This window comes from Camelus bactrianus, chromosome 13, assembly GCF_048773025.1.
Source record: "Camelus bactrianus isolate YW-2024 breed Bactrian camel chromosome 13, ASM4877302v1, whole genome shotgun sequence".
Lineage (NCBI taxonomy): Eukaryota > Metazoa > Chordata > Mammalia > Artiodactyla > Camelidae > Camelus > Camelus bactrianus.
Genome location: NC_133551.1, coordinates 32,563,817 through 32,580,776, shown reverse-complemented (window position 1 = coordinate 32,580,776; position 16,960 = coordinate 32,563,817). Strand labels below are relative to the sequence as shown.

The window sequence follows — 16,960 nt, the reverse complement described above, 5'->3', positions numbered from 1 at the left end:
AAAAATATTCAGATACATATATGGTATATATATACACACACACACAAACATATGAAGCAAGATTAGCAAAATGCTGATAATTGTCGAAGCTGGGTGGTGGCTGCATGGGAGTTCATTATCTTATAAAAAGGTAAGGAAGGAAGAAAGGAAGGAGAGGATAGGAGCGAGAGAAGAAAGTAGTAGACTGGAACCAGATCAGTAAGTAAGCCAATAGAATGTGAACTATAAAATTCCTAGTGCCCTCAAGTCCAAAGTTTTAATTTCAGGAGTCAGTGGAAGCCTTGTCTCAGAGAGATAAGATAAGGTTAGATCGTGGGAATGATCAGACTTAGAAGTATCCTACTAATGGTCATGGAGTAATTTCGACTGAGTATATATGTCAAATCAGCAAATTTCTCCAAAACCTGCCCTGCCATTCCTTCTAGCAAGGCCAATTGAGTTGGCCTTGGTAGGTATGCTCCTTCCCTTCCCACATGTAACATCTGCTTCTCCCATTCCTTCTCTGAGGTGGCCTGAAAGAGATTAGGTCAAGCTGGCCAGGTATCTGACCAGATAGCCAGTTGTTGCTATATATTCACCTGGACAGCCACTTTGTAATAGTCTGTAATAAATAATTCAACTTCATTTCTGAAAATTCATCTAGAAATAGTGCTTGGAGTGCAATAACTTGAGCAATCACAACATTGTAGGTAATGATATATCAAAAACTTCATCACTCCCCTCTAGCCCCCAACAATGTGGGAGGTTCAGCAAATAGCGGTACTACTTGTAGTATATACTCTATATATTAAAGGACGATCACAGGGGATGATCCATACCTCTGTTTCTCCCATTAGGAGAATTATAAGGAAAATTACTTTCACAGACTTGCCTTAACATCATGGAGCACTATTTTCCATAAAAGTTTGTAGTCGCAGTGGGAATACTGGGATTTGTGAATTCTAAATATCTGTGGGAGAGGAAACACCAGTTGTTTAGGATGAACAGGCACCACCTCAAACAACTGGCATATAAGGATCATCTCCTTTCCTCGGACACCAGAGTCTTTTTTCCTCAACATCACATTGGTAAGGCAAATTGACCACAAATTTACTACTAGTTTCTCTGTAGCTTCACAGTAATTAGGTACTCTTAGAATTATAGGTGTATGTTGTATGTCCTGAATGTCTGATTTTCCTTTGCATGAGCTAAGGCAGCCTCAATCAGATCACTGGCATGCGGGAAGATTCTTGGGAACCAGGCTGCTTCAGTACTAAGTTGTTACTGGAGTGGACAGAAGCATAAATGCAGCTAGGGAAATAAGCCTAGACTTAGAACCAGAGCAAAAGCTGTCAGATGTAAGAGCTACAAATAAATGATGAGGCAAGAGTGGAAAAGCTAAAAATATCGGAAATAATAATAAATATTAGAAATAGGTCAGAAAATAGAAATGTTGAAGGCCCAGGTTAGGATGCTAGGAATCTGCATTTAGCAGTTGGTGGCCATGTGTTACCAAGCTAAGTCAACTGGTTTAAAAGTACAGAATTTGGGCCAAACACAACAATATATTTTTCTAATACAGGATATTAGCTGTGTCACTGGCTACCTTGATATATCCTAATCTGGAGGAAAAATGGATAAAAAGCTTGCCATGATGACAACTGTACTCCATGAAAAGAATGAATTCCTAAGTGGCCATTCTCTTCCATTCAAATAATGTTACCACCTCCCAAAGAACAGTTTTGGGGCAGGAAAGAAAAGTATTTCATTTCAAGCTGGACTACTCGTCTACCAAAATACCATTCTGACCAAAGAAACAGATGCAAAATTACAGTCACAGCTGCATTCTGTAAAGAACAAGTTGGATAATGGTATTCTAAATTGCTAATTACACCGCTAATGATTTTTTTAGTGGCATTGCAGTATTTTGCCACCTTTGTTTAAATTTTTTAAGAAAGCATCTAGGACGTTTTAAAAATGGTAAATTGTTAAATACCAGTGAGTCTTCCAAAGAGAAATTCATACAAAACCCATTTCATGAAATGGCATTCTCATATGGGATTTTGTAGGAGCCCATTAATTGACTAGCTATTTGTTTTAATTTACTTTCTCACCAATTTACTTGCATTTAAAATTACTAAGGCTATAAGTATCTCGGTATTAGTGTTTGTATCCAGATCCATTGTTGGTATGAAAAGATAATAAGCCAACATATGTCATCATATGCTGGCATAGGGAATGTGCTGTGACTAGATTTACAAAAAGTAATAGCAATAGTACAAATTTTATTTTTATTGTGACAACCATGGTGAAATTTACTACAGTGTTAGTATTTTATTGTTTAATCATGCCAGCAGAGCTGAGGGAGGTAATTACATTTTGATATAAAATTGTTGTTAATGTTTTTATTTCAATTTAGCAGATTACAGAATGCAGATTAAAGCATTGCCATTGCTCCATCTTATTTCTTGTGCATTTAAGTAGCAGAGTATTTTTTCTATAAATAGTAAATTAATTTCTACTAAGTTATTTCATTAAGGTTTCTAAATAATTTGCCTCTTAAATAAAAACCTCAAGCTGGCCAGGAATTTCCATATATGAGATTTACAAAAAAAAAAATTTATATGTAGAAAATGGTATACCAATCACAATTATGTCACAATGTGGGGTTTTTTTGTTGTTGTTTTTGGGTATTTTTTACATTTAGTATAAGGGTAAATTAGCTGTTAAAAAATTAAAACAAAATCTTTTTTTTTTTCACTTTCTCTCTCTTTTTTGTTTAATTTATTTTTTGGTGAGGGGAGGTAATTAGGTTCATTTATGTATTTATTTCAAGAGGAGGTACCGGGGATTGAACCCAGGACCTTTTGCATGCTAGGCATGCATTCTACCACTTGAGCTATATCCTCGCCCCAAAACAAAATCTTATTACACAATTTCAAACTGATAAGTAAATACTTACATTTGCTTTTAACAGACCATCCAATTTCAGTGATCTTTTAACTCTGCAAACAAAATATTTAAAGCAATCTTAGATTTAATACGCTTTAAGTAGCCAAATATTTAAGAGTAATATTTTATATAAACAAAGATTCTAAGTTACTTTCACTAATTAAAGTAGAATATCTATGAAGGTAATTTTTGCAATGATGAAACTGGTTTTTTTTAATAGCATATATCAAGATGAAATCATAATTAAATATTTAAATAGATTTTCTATATGTGGTTTTATATAAATGAACTATCATACAATTCAAACATTCAAGTTTTATTTTAAAATAATATCAGTAAAAATTAATATTTTTGTGTTTTAAAATACCACTAAGAAAAAATTATACAAAAAAGCAAAATAATTTACATACCTTCAATGGAGATGTTGTAAGTATATTATTTGCAGAAATAATGCACTCAGTATTACAATAAAGGTATGAGCAAGGTGAAAAAGTTTTGCACATTATTCTAGCTTTAAACATGATTCAGTGCTACCAGACTATGACTTAACTGAGGAACAGATGCTCTATGTCTTTATAAGTCCCCAATCCATAAGAAACTATTTTTTGTCTCCTTCACTAAACTGATTCAGGAACACGCCAGGCTCTCTCTGTGCAAAATCTGTTCTGCTAAACTGGATGCCCAGCTGTTGGTGACAATGCTTAGAAAGGAAAGCTGAATATTTATAATACTTTATTTCGTACAGCTGTCTTCTAAAGAGCAGTCATCAACATTTTATTGAATGCAGACTAAATGCTCAAAGGAGAAAAAGGTCAATATAAATTAAAACTAGTTTTCCCAGTGACAAGTGCTGCGTTAAAAGTACTTTCTTGATCCCTGAGAAAAGGAAATTGTTATTTAAAATATTAGAGAATTTGAGCATGAAGCAAAAAAAATTTTTTTATTTTGTTTTGTACTACATAAAACAAAATGGTTCACTTAATTTTGCTATTATACCTACATTAGCCTATCACACAACATTATTTCTTGAGATTAACTAAATTGGTTTAAAGAAAAACTCCTATCTTTTAGAGGTCCACTTGAAATTCATTTAGTGTGAATTCTCAACAAAGCAAGAAGAGAATAGAGGTATGAAAAATAAAAATGGCAGATAATCCCAAAATGTACTTATATTTAGCTTTGGAATATATATTGCCCTATTCAAGTGTGTGAGATGTTTTTGTATTTATAAAACTTCAAAAGTAGAAATCAAAAACTAAAAGTACACAATATACTATTTTTTATCCTTTCTTTTAAAAAAAATGGCTGTTAATATGCAATGCCACGTTTTAGTTACAAACCTCACCCTGATATTAACTGTTCAAAATATTATTGCTTTATTAGTGGCAGTTGATTCTTAGAGAAACTAAATGTTTGTATTTAAAAGGTTTCTAGTTTAGATCTTGTTTATCTAAAAAGCTCAAGAAAATATGTAAAAATACGAAAGTGAGCTGAGTTAGACTGTTATCTCCCATTCTAACAGTTTAGTGAGAATTTGAAAACATGATTTATTGTGGGTAATATGGCTTTCAGGTAATTCAGGCATCTAATCCTGAGTCATAAAAACACTTAACAGACAAGCCGAAGAGAAATCTAAGAAATCACTTAGTTCCTCCAATGGGGAAGAGCTGGTGTGATATGCCCACCATCACATAGCCTGAGAGAGAGAAACTCAGATTTCAGGTCCTGTTCAAAATTAATCCTTGCTGAATTGATGGGAAGGAGTTAAAGAAGAGCAAACCTACTAGAGGAATTTATGACTATATATTCTTACCATTCTGTTAGAACTGGGCCCAGTGTCAAGATATCAATTATTAAATTAAGCACTTACTATACACTTTTACCCTTTTTTTAAAACCCATGAACAACTATAACACAAACATGAGATGATATTAAGTGGATTAGGATGATGTTGACAGAAACAAAGAGGAAAAGATAGATGAAACACACAAAGGAAGACAGGCAAAATTTGATTAGATATGTGAGATAAACATTTTCCTAATGTATTTATTCATTTGCTTCCAGTATTAGTTAACAATTAAAAATGATATATCTCCAATAGTTTTGAAAATTTTTAAGCAGCTCTTGTGATTACTACCCTAGTTTTAAAAAAATGGGCACTCAAAGAAGGGCAAAGAACTGAAACAGACATTTCTCCAAAGACTGTATACAAATGGCCAGTAAACACATGAAACAATGTTCATTATCACTAACATTAGAGAAATGCAAATCAGAACCACAAGATACCACTTCACAACCATTAGGATGGCTACTATCAAAAAATAAATGTTGGCCAGGATAAGGAAACTGGAACTCTTGTGCTGGCAGGACTATAAAATGGTATAGCTGCTGTGGAAAAGTTTGGCAGTTTCTCAAAAAATTAAACATAGAATTAACATATAATCTAGCAATTCCACTTTTGACTATATATCTAGAAGACCTGACAGTTGGGATACAAACAGATATTTGTACCCCCATGTTCACAAAAGCATTATTCACAATAGCCAAAAGGTGAAAGCAATGCAAATGTCCATTGACACAGGAATGAGGAAACAGAATGTGGTGTGTACATACGTGTATATAGGTATTATATGGATATCATTCAGCCTTAAAAGGAAAGAAATTCTGATACATGCTACAACAAGGATGAACTCTGAAGATATTATATTAAGTGAAATAAGCCAATCAAAAAAGAACAAATATATAATTCCACTCAAATGAGGTGCTTAAAACAATCAAATTAATAAAGACAGAAAATAGAAAGGTAGTTACCAGGGGCTGGGAAAAGGGGTGAATAGGGAGTTAATGTTTAATGGGTAGAAAGTTTCAGTTTTGCAAGATGAAAAATGTTTTGGAGATGGATGATGGTGACAGCTGCACAACAACAAGAATGTACAGTTGACCCTTGAACAACACGGGTTTGAACTTTGAGGGTCTACCTATACTCGAGGTTTTTTCAATAAATATGTACTACAGTAGTACACAATGAACAGGTGAATCTGTGGATGCAGAACCAGGGATACAGAATGCTGACTGTTAAGTTATGGGTGGATTTTTGACTGTAAGGAGAGTTGGTTCCACTAATCCCCAAGTTATTCAAGGGCTACCTGTACTTAAGTGCCACAGAACTGTACATTTAAAAATGGTTAAATGGGAAATTTTATGCTATGTATATCATCACAATTTAGAAGTAAATAATTCATTTTTAAATGGGCACCCACTTATTATACCCTAATTACCTCTTCCTTATGGGTAAACTTATAACCTCTACAGGTTATTTCTCATTTTCAACTTAACCCAAATTTTCCTATGCCTACAATTTAAATACTATAGTCCATCTTTAGGTGTACTAGGTTTAGGTTTACTGGGATCAAAATGCTGTTTGCTACCAGCATTACTGCTGGTGAGAATTTAAGATAAACACATTTGATACGCAATTTTATATTGACAGAAAAAGAAAGTAACTATATTTGTAGAATTAGCTACACTACTCTCTAAGACCATCCTCTCCTAATTTATTTAACTTGCCACATGGCAGTATTCAGAACAGAATTCTCTGATTCATCAGAACAGAACAAGTGGATGAATTTCATTATGTAACATTATTACAATATGAAAAAATTATTCAAGGAAAAAAATGAACTATCATTTGATTCCTAATTAAGAACCAGGAATGACACCTCAAAGGTTCATAAAGCTACATGATTTGAGGTTCCCTTACAGGACTTTTAAAACATTGGATTAAATATTATTTTGAATAGCAGAGCTGAGGGTAAGAGTATGTGTGTGGGGAGGAGATAAACTTAGTAAGGCAGATAAGACTCAGGGAACCTTGATGCTATGCCAAATTCTTCCCCTAAGGTTGGGCAAATCACATAATCTCACTAAGCTTCATAAAGTTGATAATAATACTGGCCTTTAAGCCACTAGGAAATTTCTGAATGGAAGATAAAAATATCACTTAGTATGTCAGTGCTTCCATTTACTACTCTCTATAACGGAGATGATAATATTGCCAGCTACAACTTCAGAAGAGTGTTTAGAGGATTAGGGACTATGCTTATAAGATTCTTAGCAATCCTTTGATGAAAGGCAATGGCCAAATTCACATCCCATGTGACTCTTTAGGTATAAATTGAGAAATCTGAAATGATGTATTTTCCATTCTGTGTATGGGAATGAGTAAAGAAGGGAGAAGGATCTCCTATATCCTTTTCCCATTCTCCCTTTCACTCAAGCCTATGCCATTTTGTGTTCAACATTCACAGTGGTCACATAATAATTCTTTATCACAGCATGGGTAAGTGGGAATATCACTCCACTACATGTAGCAATATCGTCACCATGTGAATACACATAAATAAATGATTAATCCTGTTATTCTTCATGATGAAACTGGCCAAAACCTTAACCAGTTATTGAGCAATCCTTGTCTATGATGTCAAAAGCTTCTTTACCAAAAGATTAATAAAGAATTAGCTAAAGAATTCTTACAGAAGTAAAAGGGATATATTTGAGAATGCTGATCCCAGAAGGTAAATGGAAGGTGAAATGTTTTGGGGGTTGAATATAATGAAAAATGCCAAAAGATCATTTCACTCCTTAATGGGTACTCTTAAAAATGAGTATTAATAAAATATTCACTACTATTACTACCTGTGAGAAACATACATACATACAGTGCATGTATCACTACACATACATATATAAAGGACATAAATAAATCCTTTAAAAGAGCCTATTAAAAGGGGCCAAATAGATTCATCAGAATTAAACATGGCAGATGGGTGATACTTTACATACCTTTTATATGTATTATATTTTACAACATAAAAATTAATAAAAACAAACATTGATGTCTACCTTTCCCTTGAAATTTCAGCACAGTCTGTGTCTGAGAAGTTTTCCCTGACACCGTTCAGACTGCATTAAAGATCTTCCCAAATCTATACCTAGAGCACTTATGCATGTCCTCCTCACTAAATTTATATTGAAATATTTATATATGTCTTTCCTCCCTCACTTGAAATATTCATATTATTAGCACCTTATGTGTTAACTGGTAGAGTATGAGTTCTATGTGTGTATTTATTTATTTGGTGGGGGAGGTAATTAGGTGTACTTATTTATTTATTCTTAGAGGAAGTCCTGGGGATTGAACTCAGGACCTTTTGTATGCTAAGCATGTGCTCCATGGGAGCACATAGGAGGGAGCTATACCCTCCCCCTAGATTATGAGTTCTAAAAATTCTTGTTGAACTCTCTCTCCCACTAAAATTAAAAGTCCTACAGAGTACAGTATCTGTTCATATTTGAATCCCTGAAACTTGACACAGTAATTGGCACAAAGGTGTTTAAAAAATCATTAACTTATGTAACTTAAAACTTTAGTATTAAATTCAATAATATATTTAATTTGTTATAATCCTTTGATCCTATTGAAGGTAGCTCAAATGTAGGTTCCCAAAGGATGTCATCTTAACAGTCTTAGCTCTAAGGTAGTTTCTTATGTGGACTTACCTCCTATCAGTTTTGGAAAAATCTAAGTCATAATCTCTCCAAATACTAACTCTCCTTGATTCTACCTTTCTGAGACTCTCTCTAGAAGAAATTTTAGATTTCCTCATTCCATTTCCCATATCTTTAAACTCCTATTTCTTACCATTGATCTCTATGCTATCTTTTGGGCAATTTCCTCAGATCTGTCTTCCAGCTATCTAATTCTTTCTTCAATTGTGTTTAATTTATTCTTTAATCCATCCATTACTATATATTTTTTTAATAATTTGATAAGGATTTGGGGGTAACTTTCAATTTTTTATTTTTTAAGTTAAAAATATTCTAGAAATAAGATTGTTACTCCTTTACTCAGATTTAACACTTGTTTACACTTTGTCTCACTTGCTTTCTCTAGAGAAACATACACACATATATATTTTATGCAAAATCTTTTTTATGATCTATTGAGAATAAGTTGGAGACATCATATACCTTTACCCATAAGTATTTCTCTGTTCTTTTCCAAACACAAGCCTATTCTTATATAATCACAATGATTATCAAAATCAGCCAAATATTCTGATATATAATTGATATATTAATTTCAGATGTACAACATGATTCAATATATGTATATACTGTGAAATTATTATCTTAAGTCTAGTTAAGATCCATCACCACTCAGTTATAACTTTTTTCTCATGAGAACTTTTGAGATCTACTCTCTTAGTAACTTTCAAATATACAATACAGTATTATTAACTATAGTAATCATACTGTACATTACATCCCCAGTACTTAACTTATTTTATAACTAGAAGTTTGTACCTCTTGTTTACCTTCTTCCAATTCTTCCCTCTCCACTCCCCACCTCTGCTAACCACAAATCTGATCTCTTTTTACATGAATATGTTCTTTTTAAAGATTCCACACTTAAGTGAGATCATATGGTATCTGTCTTTCTTTTTCTGACCTACTGCATTTAGCATCATGCCTTCAAGGTCCACCCATGTTGCAAATGGCAGAGTTTTCTTATTTGTTAAGGCTGAATAATATTTCACTGTATATAACATCACATTTTCTTCATCCATTAATCCATTGGTGGATACTTAGCTTGTTTCCATGTGTTGGTTATTGTAAATAATGCTGAAATGAACATGGAGGGGGTGCATATATCTTTTTGACTTAGTGTTTTCACTTACTTTAGATAAATACCCAAGAGTGGAATTGCTGGATACTACAGTAGTTCAATTTTTATTTTTTGAGGAACTTCCTTATTGTTTTCGATAGTGGCTTCACCAGCAGTGCATAGGTTTCCCCTTTCTCTACATCCTCATCAGCACATGTTATCTCTTGTCATTTTTGATAAAAGCCATTCTAACAGGTGTCAAATGATATCTCATTGTGGTTTCAATTTGCATTTCCCTGATGATTCATGATGTGGAACACCTTTTCATGTACTTGTTGACCATCTGTATGTTTCCTTTGGAAAAATTCTATTCAGATCCTCAGTCCATTTTTTTTAATTGGGATGTTTTGGGGTTTTTGGGTTTTGTTTTTTAATTTGTTTTGGCTTTTTTTGTTTTGTTTTGTTTTGTTTTTTGTTACTGAGTTGTATGAATTCTTTACATATTTTGGCTGTTAATCCCATCTCAGATACATGATTTGCAAATATTTTCTCCCATTCTGTAGACTGCCTTTTCATTTTGTTGATGATTTCTTTTGCTGTGATGAAGCTTTTTAGTTTGATGTATTATTTTGCTATTATCACCCTTGCTTTAGATGTCACATCTAAAAAATCACAGCCAAGACCAATGCCAGGGAGATTATGGCCTTTGTTTTCTTCTAGAGTTTTATGGTTTCAGGTGTTTACCTTCAAGTGTTTAAACCATTTTGAGTCAATTTTTTTTATTTATGGTGTACAATGGGGTCCAGTTTCCTTCTTTTGCACGGGGTTGTCTAGTTTTTCCAATACCATTTACTGTCCTTTGTACTGTATTGTATATTCTTGGCTCCTCTGTTGTAAATTAATTGACTATACATGTGGGTTTATTTCTGGGTTCTCTATTCTGTTCCATTGATCTATATGTCTGGTTTTATGCCAATATCATACTGTTTTGATTATTATACTTTGTAATATAGTTTTAAATCAACACATTGCCTCCAGCTTTGTTCTTTCTCAAGATTGCTTTGGCTATTTGGGGTCTTTTGTGGTACCACACAAATTTTAGGAGTGTTTGTTCAATTACTGAAAAAAATACCATTGGAATTTTGATCGTGATTGCACCAAATCTGTAGATTGCTTTGGGTAGTATAGACATTTTAACAATATTAATTCTTCCAATCCATGAGCATAAAATATCTTTCCATTTACTTGTGTCTTCTTCAATTTATTTCATCAATGTCTTATAGTTTTGAATGTATAAGTCTTTCACTTTCTCGGTTAAATTTATTCTTAGGTACCTTTTTTTGATGCAATTGTAAATGGTATTGTTTTCTTAATTTATCTTTCTGGTAGTTCATCATAAGTGTATCAAAATGCAGCTGATTTTTGTATATTGATCAAAATCAGAAAATTTATCATTGATACAATATTATTATCAATAGTCCACATTCAAATTTTATCACTTGTTCCAATAATGTCTTTTTTTTAAATTGAAGTATACTCAGTTACAATGTGTCAATTTTGGGTGTACAGCATAATATCCCAGTCACTCATATATATACAAATATTCATTTTCCAATGTCTTTTACAGCCAATTCCACCCCACCCCCACCAAGTCTAGGATCCAATCCTAGATTATTCATCACATTTAATTTTCCCATCTCTTTAATATCCCTTATCTAAAACAATTCCTCAACCTTTCTTTTTATTGACCATAATATTTTTCAAAAGTATACATCAGGTAATTTTATAGAGTATCTGTCAATTTGGGTTTATCTAGTATTTTCCCATGATGAGGTCATGCACTTTTTTTTGCCATAAATATCACAAAAGTAATGCTGTAGCCTTTTGATTATAACTTGAGGAGCATGATATTGGTTTGTCACATTGGTTTCTATTTTGATCATTAAGATGCTATCTGCCAGTTTTCTCCAATGTAATAAATAAACCTTATATGTAAATATCTTGTTTCATAAACTTTCTCCCAACACTTTTAAAGAACCACTGATGATTTTCTAATCCTATCATGTTTATATTTATTAGCGTTCTACTCCAAGTACTAGCTTCCCTTTTTCCTCTCCTTATTTATTCACTTACGTATATTACTAGAGAGTCATGGAATTTTATTTTTTCCAACAGATTATAATCAATTTCTATCATTTATTTTGATATATAGAAATTATTTTTATAGAATTGGGATGTGCCATTGTCCTAGATTTGGCAATTGGACCGTTCCCTTTTTATACTGCTTCTAATGTACCTTATGTACCCATAATTCTTTGAGCATTTCCTTATTTTCCAGCACAAAAAAGTTTTCTGCCTCATCCCTGGAATTAGCTTTTGCTTCAAAGAGACCTGGTTCTATTTAGTATACAACGATATTTAGAAATAAAAATCTGGGCACTAAATATGTTCATTGCTATTTATTTCACTACTTACAGGCAATGGACAGAGCTACAACAGAAAACACACACACACACTTTTGTATCTACCTACATCTTTATATCCATGACATCATATTGATATCACCAATGCAAAGGCAACATATTTTAAATTCCTCATTCAATAGCTCCCATTATCTGCAATATGCTTATTACTCTCTCAAGTATAGAGTATACAGAAACTAGTTTAAGAAGTGCCAACTCATACCTCTGTGCAAAGCAAATCTACTAAGATTCAATATTCACCTAATATTCTTAAAATTTTAAATGCACATATAATTGACTCTTGAACAATGTGGGGGTTGGGGCATTGACGCTGCAGTCAAAAAATCCACATATAACTTTACAGTAGGCTCTCTGTATCTGTGGTTCTGCATCAGTTGATTCAACCAACCACAGATAGCGTAGTACTAAATTGCATGTAAGTGGGCCTTCGCAGTTCAAACTTGTGTCTTTCAAGAGTCAGCTATATAGTCATTTCACTGGGTATTAAAAAGAATTTCAATTTAGTTTTAACTTGTATTTCCCCAATGTCTAATCAAATGCTTATTTGTCATTTATGTAACTTCTTTTATTAGGTATTGGTTCAAGTCTTTTAATTATTATTTTAATGAGGTTTTTGTCTTTTTACTATTAAGTTGTAAGAGTTCTTTACAGTATTTTAAATATAAGTCCTTTGTCTGATATGTCTTATATTTTCTCCTAGTCATTACTTTGCAATTCATTTTTAATGGTGTCTTTTGATGAGAAGTTTAAAATTTAGATATAGTCTAACTTATCAATTTTATTCTTTTATAGTTGCTATTTGAACCTTGTATGAAATTTTATCTACCCTAAGTTGTAACAATATTCTTATATATTTCCTTCCAGAAAGTTTACTGTTTACATTTAGGACTATGCTATATCTCAATTTAATTTTTAATATATGGTATAAGATAGAAGTTAAGGCTGCTTGGTTTGTTTTTCCATATGGTTTTGGGAAGACTTCTCTTTCCCCCATTGAATTACTTTGGCACCTTGTTAGGTCTATTTCTGGATTTTTTTTTCTTTTCCATTTTATCTATTTGCTCTTATGCCTAAACCACATTGATTTCATTATCACTTTATCTAGTAGTTAAGTCTAGTTAGTGTATGTACTCCAACTTCATTCTTCTTTCCCAAGAGTATTTTGGATACTGTAAGTCCTCTGCCTTTCAAAAAATTTTTGAAAATCAGTTTTTCCATTTCTTTAAAATGTTTGCTAGGATTGAGAGGAAATGCATTGAATCTAAAGATCAATTGGAGAACTAACATTTTAATAAAGAGTCTTCTGGTCCATAAGCATGCCCCTATTTATTTAAACCTTTATTTTCCTCTAAGCAACATTTTGTATTTTTCACAGTAGAAATCCTGTATGTCTCTTGTAAAAATCATAAATATTTTATTTTTTAACATAATTATAAATGGAAAAATGTTTCAATTTCTAGGTGTTTATTGTTAAAATGTAGAAAAATAATTGATTTTTATATCACTGATCTTGTGCTCTGCATCTTTGTTAAATAATTTTGTTTTACAGCTTCCTTAGGATTTTCTATGTTCATGATCATATCATTGGCAGATTGTCAATTTTACTTTTTCCTTTCCAACATTTATGCATTTCCTTTCTTTTTAGTGCTCTGTTGAATACAAGTTGTGAAAGGATGAATTCTTGCCTTGTTCCTTATCCTAGAAAAAGTATTCAGTACTAAGTATGGTATTTATTAAGTTTTTCATAGGAGTAAATTCCCTTCTGTCTTAGATTGCTGACTTTTTATTTTATCATGAATAGGTGTGTTTTGCTTAGAACTATTATCTCCTTTAGTATGTATGTATGTATGTATGTATGTATGTATGTATCCATCCATCTATCCATCCATATCCAGGAGTATTTAATTGGTCACTTAAATGCCAGGTACCAACATTAGCAAAAAACAAAGGTCAATGTCTCTACCTAAAAAAGCCTATAGTCTCCTAGCTTACCTCTTCCCATAGTGTTTCTCTCCCAACTCTGTAGATCCACAATCACAGATGAAGACATCTTTACTAGTAACAGATCTTATTCTAAAGCATAGCTCTAGCAACAAGCTGATATATTCAAGATTCTTCGGTATCAGACACAGCAAGGAAAATTCAGGGGAAACCAGGTCCTAAGGCTGCTGTGTTCCAACACTGTCATGACTCCAGAGTACTCTTTCAGCAGAAAGCTCAACTTTGGGCATCATGGAATCTTCCTCTGGCACAGCTGAGAAATGGCAGGTACAATGGGAACTGTCTTTTTCTGAAATGTTGCAGATTGGTTACAGCAAACAGAACAGCGACCACCCAGGAAAACTGTCACTCTTCACTCCTTTTCTTTTTTTTTTTTTTCCTTTTTCAGTTTTATTAGGTATAATTATTACAGTTTGCACATATATATTATACTGCATGTAAATACATGTATACAATATACTACACATTATTTTTTTAGTTTACATATATGTACTGATGATTGTTTCTAAGAATAGATTAGAGCTTTAGCTTTTTAGCCCTACATAGCTATCAAAGGAATAAAGTCAACCACAAAATAAGAATCAACAGAATGCAGTAGTCCAATCATAAAGGACAATAAAATGTGCTTACACATATTCAAGAAATCAATCATTTAAGTTATAAATAATAAGGAGTTCACTTGTGTATTATTTTTAAGATTCCACATATAAGTGATATCATATGGCATTTTTCTTTCTCTTTCCAGCCCACTTCACTTAGAATGATGATCTCCAGGTCCATCCACGTTGCTGCAAATAGTATTATTTTATTCTTTTTTATGGCTGAGTAGTATTACATTGTGTGTGTGTATGTATGTGTATATGTGTGTATATATATACACTACATCTTCTTTATCCAGTCATTCATTGATGGACATTTGGGTTGTTTCCATGTCTTGGCTATTGTAAATAGTGCTGCTATGAACATTGAGGTGCATGTGTCTTTTGAATTTTATTTTTCTCGGGGTATGACTCTGAGCTCCTTTTTGACCAAAGCAGCTAGGTAGAGGCAGCTGCAGCTTTGATAAAAAACCATCCTTTATTCTCTGTTTAAAAACACTGATTTTCAAATATTGAAAAAACTGCATTCTTGGGATAAAGTCTATTTGGATGATGTATTGTCCCTTTTATAATTGCTGAATTATATTTGCTAATTTTTTTGCTATAAATTTTTGATTCCATGTTCATGAAACATATTGGCTAGCAATTTTCTTACAATTACTTTATCGTATTTTGGCATCAGATTAGGGTGTTATCAGTGTTAAGAGGATTAAATGAGTTGGTATATATATATATATGCACACATATATGTATATATACACATATATAGTATACATATGTGTTTTAAAATCTAGTCCGATGTTCTCTACAGTTTCATTGGTGTTCTTACTGCACTTGGACTTAATGTAATTATACAGCTGGATCTACATTTTGCTACTTGTTTTTTATTTGTCCCATTTGTTTTTCATTCCTCTCATCTGCCTTCTTTTGAGTCAACAAAATATTTTTTAGTATACCATTTCAATTCTTCTATTGATTTTTATGTACACCTCTTTGCATTATTTTTAGAACTTACTCTGAGGATTACAATATGCCCTTTTAACATATCATGGTTCACTTAGACTTAATATACCACTTTACGCAAACGTAAAACTCTTCTAGGATCCTTCATGTGTCCTTTCATTATGACCACATTTTTTTGCCTTTAAGTTCTTGAATATATTTATAGTAGGTGCTTTAAAGCTTTTGTCTGCTAATTCTAAAATCTAGGTCATCTTGGGGTCAATTTCAATTTATTTTTTCTCTCAATGATGAGTCATATTTTCTTGTTTCTTTGCATGTCTGGCATTTTATTGTATTCTGGACATTGCAGATGGTGTGACAGAGAGACTCTGGATTCTGTTATCTTACTCTTAATAGTGTTGTTTTGTTCTAGCAGGAATTGAACTTGACTAAACTCAGACTGTAAAATCTGTCTCCCTAGTGATGGGCAGCAGCTGAAATCTCTGTTCATCATCCCAGCTGTCACTTCCTGCCAGGCTTCATGGAAGATCTTCAACTCATGTGCAGTTAAGGGATCCACCAAGGATTCTGGCAATTTATAACCAGATTTGGGGGTTATCTGCTTTTTAGGATCTTCTCTTTATTTTCCAGCAACTGTGGTAATCCCAAGCTTTTATCTCAACTCTTTGAGCCAGTAAAACTGGAGCTTTCTGCTTGAGATCTAGCTGTAATACACCAAATGGACTGCCCTTGGGTAAAAAAATTTAAATGCAAACTTTGCACATTGTAGTTCTCTTTTTTAAGGGTCAACTCCCCTCCAATTTCTGCCTGGTATGGTTACTCTCCAGTGCCTTCAAGAAGTTGTTTTTTATATTTTGTCCAGAGTTTAAAATTTTTATCTATGGAAGAGTCAGTCCAATATAAGCTACTTTGAAATGGAACTCCATCTACTGAGCTTTTATTTCAACAATTGTATTTTTCTGTTTCTAAACATTCTAATCATTGTAGTTTAAAATCTGCCTGGTCATTTTGGGTAGTCTCATTACTTGCTAATTTTTGTGATTCAACTTTTTATTTCTTTAAGTATTCTGTTCAATTATTTTATACTGTATCTCTGACAATTTCACTTTATAAAGTCTTTGGGATCTAAATCCATTGGTTACTACGTATTTTAACTCACTCATAGTAATTTGTTTCCTTTTATGTTTGGTTATCTATAATTTTGGATATTTGGTTGATCTTAACCTGTGAAAAATGTGGGGGTCTAAATTGAGGATGCTGTCCTCCAAAGATGTACATTTAATTTCACTAGCCAAGGGATCCATACCAAATAAGGA

General features: G+C 32.7%; 1 protein-coding gene and 2 non-coding genes across 6 annotated transcripts in view; all 3 read right to left on the bottom strand.

Moving 5' to 3' along the window:
• ITGB3BP (integrin subunit beta 3 binding protein) overlaps nucleotides 1-16,960 on the bottom strand; it is a 65,685-nt gene that overhangs the window by 45,156 nt on the left and 3,569 nt on the right. For all 4 annotated transcript variants that reach the window (XM_074376344.1, XM_074376343.1, XM_074376342.1 and 1 more), the window contains exon 2: nucleotides 2,942-2,984. In XM_074376344.1, coding sequence (XP_074232445.1) covers nucleotides 2,942-2,984 — 43 coding nt within the window. The remainder of the gene's footprint in view (nucleotides 1-2,941; nucleotides 2,985-16,960) is intronic.
• LOC123615333 (small nucleolar RNA SNORA16B/SNORA16A family) lies at nucleotides 14,360-14,487 on the bottom strand. The gene has a single exon (XR_006722904.1). It is a non-coding gene; the product is annotated as a small nucleolar RNA SNORA16B/SNORA16A family (small nucleolar RNA).
• On the bottom strand, nucleotides 15,069-15,157 carry LOC123615337 (small nucleolar RNA SNORA16B/SNORA16A family). Its single transcript, XR_006722908.1, has one exon. It is a non-coding gene; the product is annotated as a small nucleolar RNA SNORA16B/SNORA16A family (small nucleolar RNA).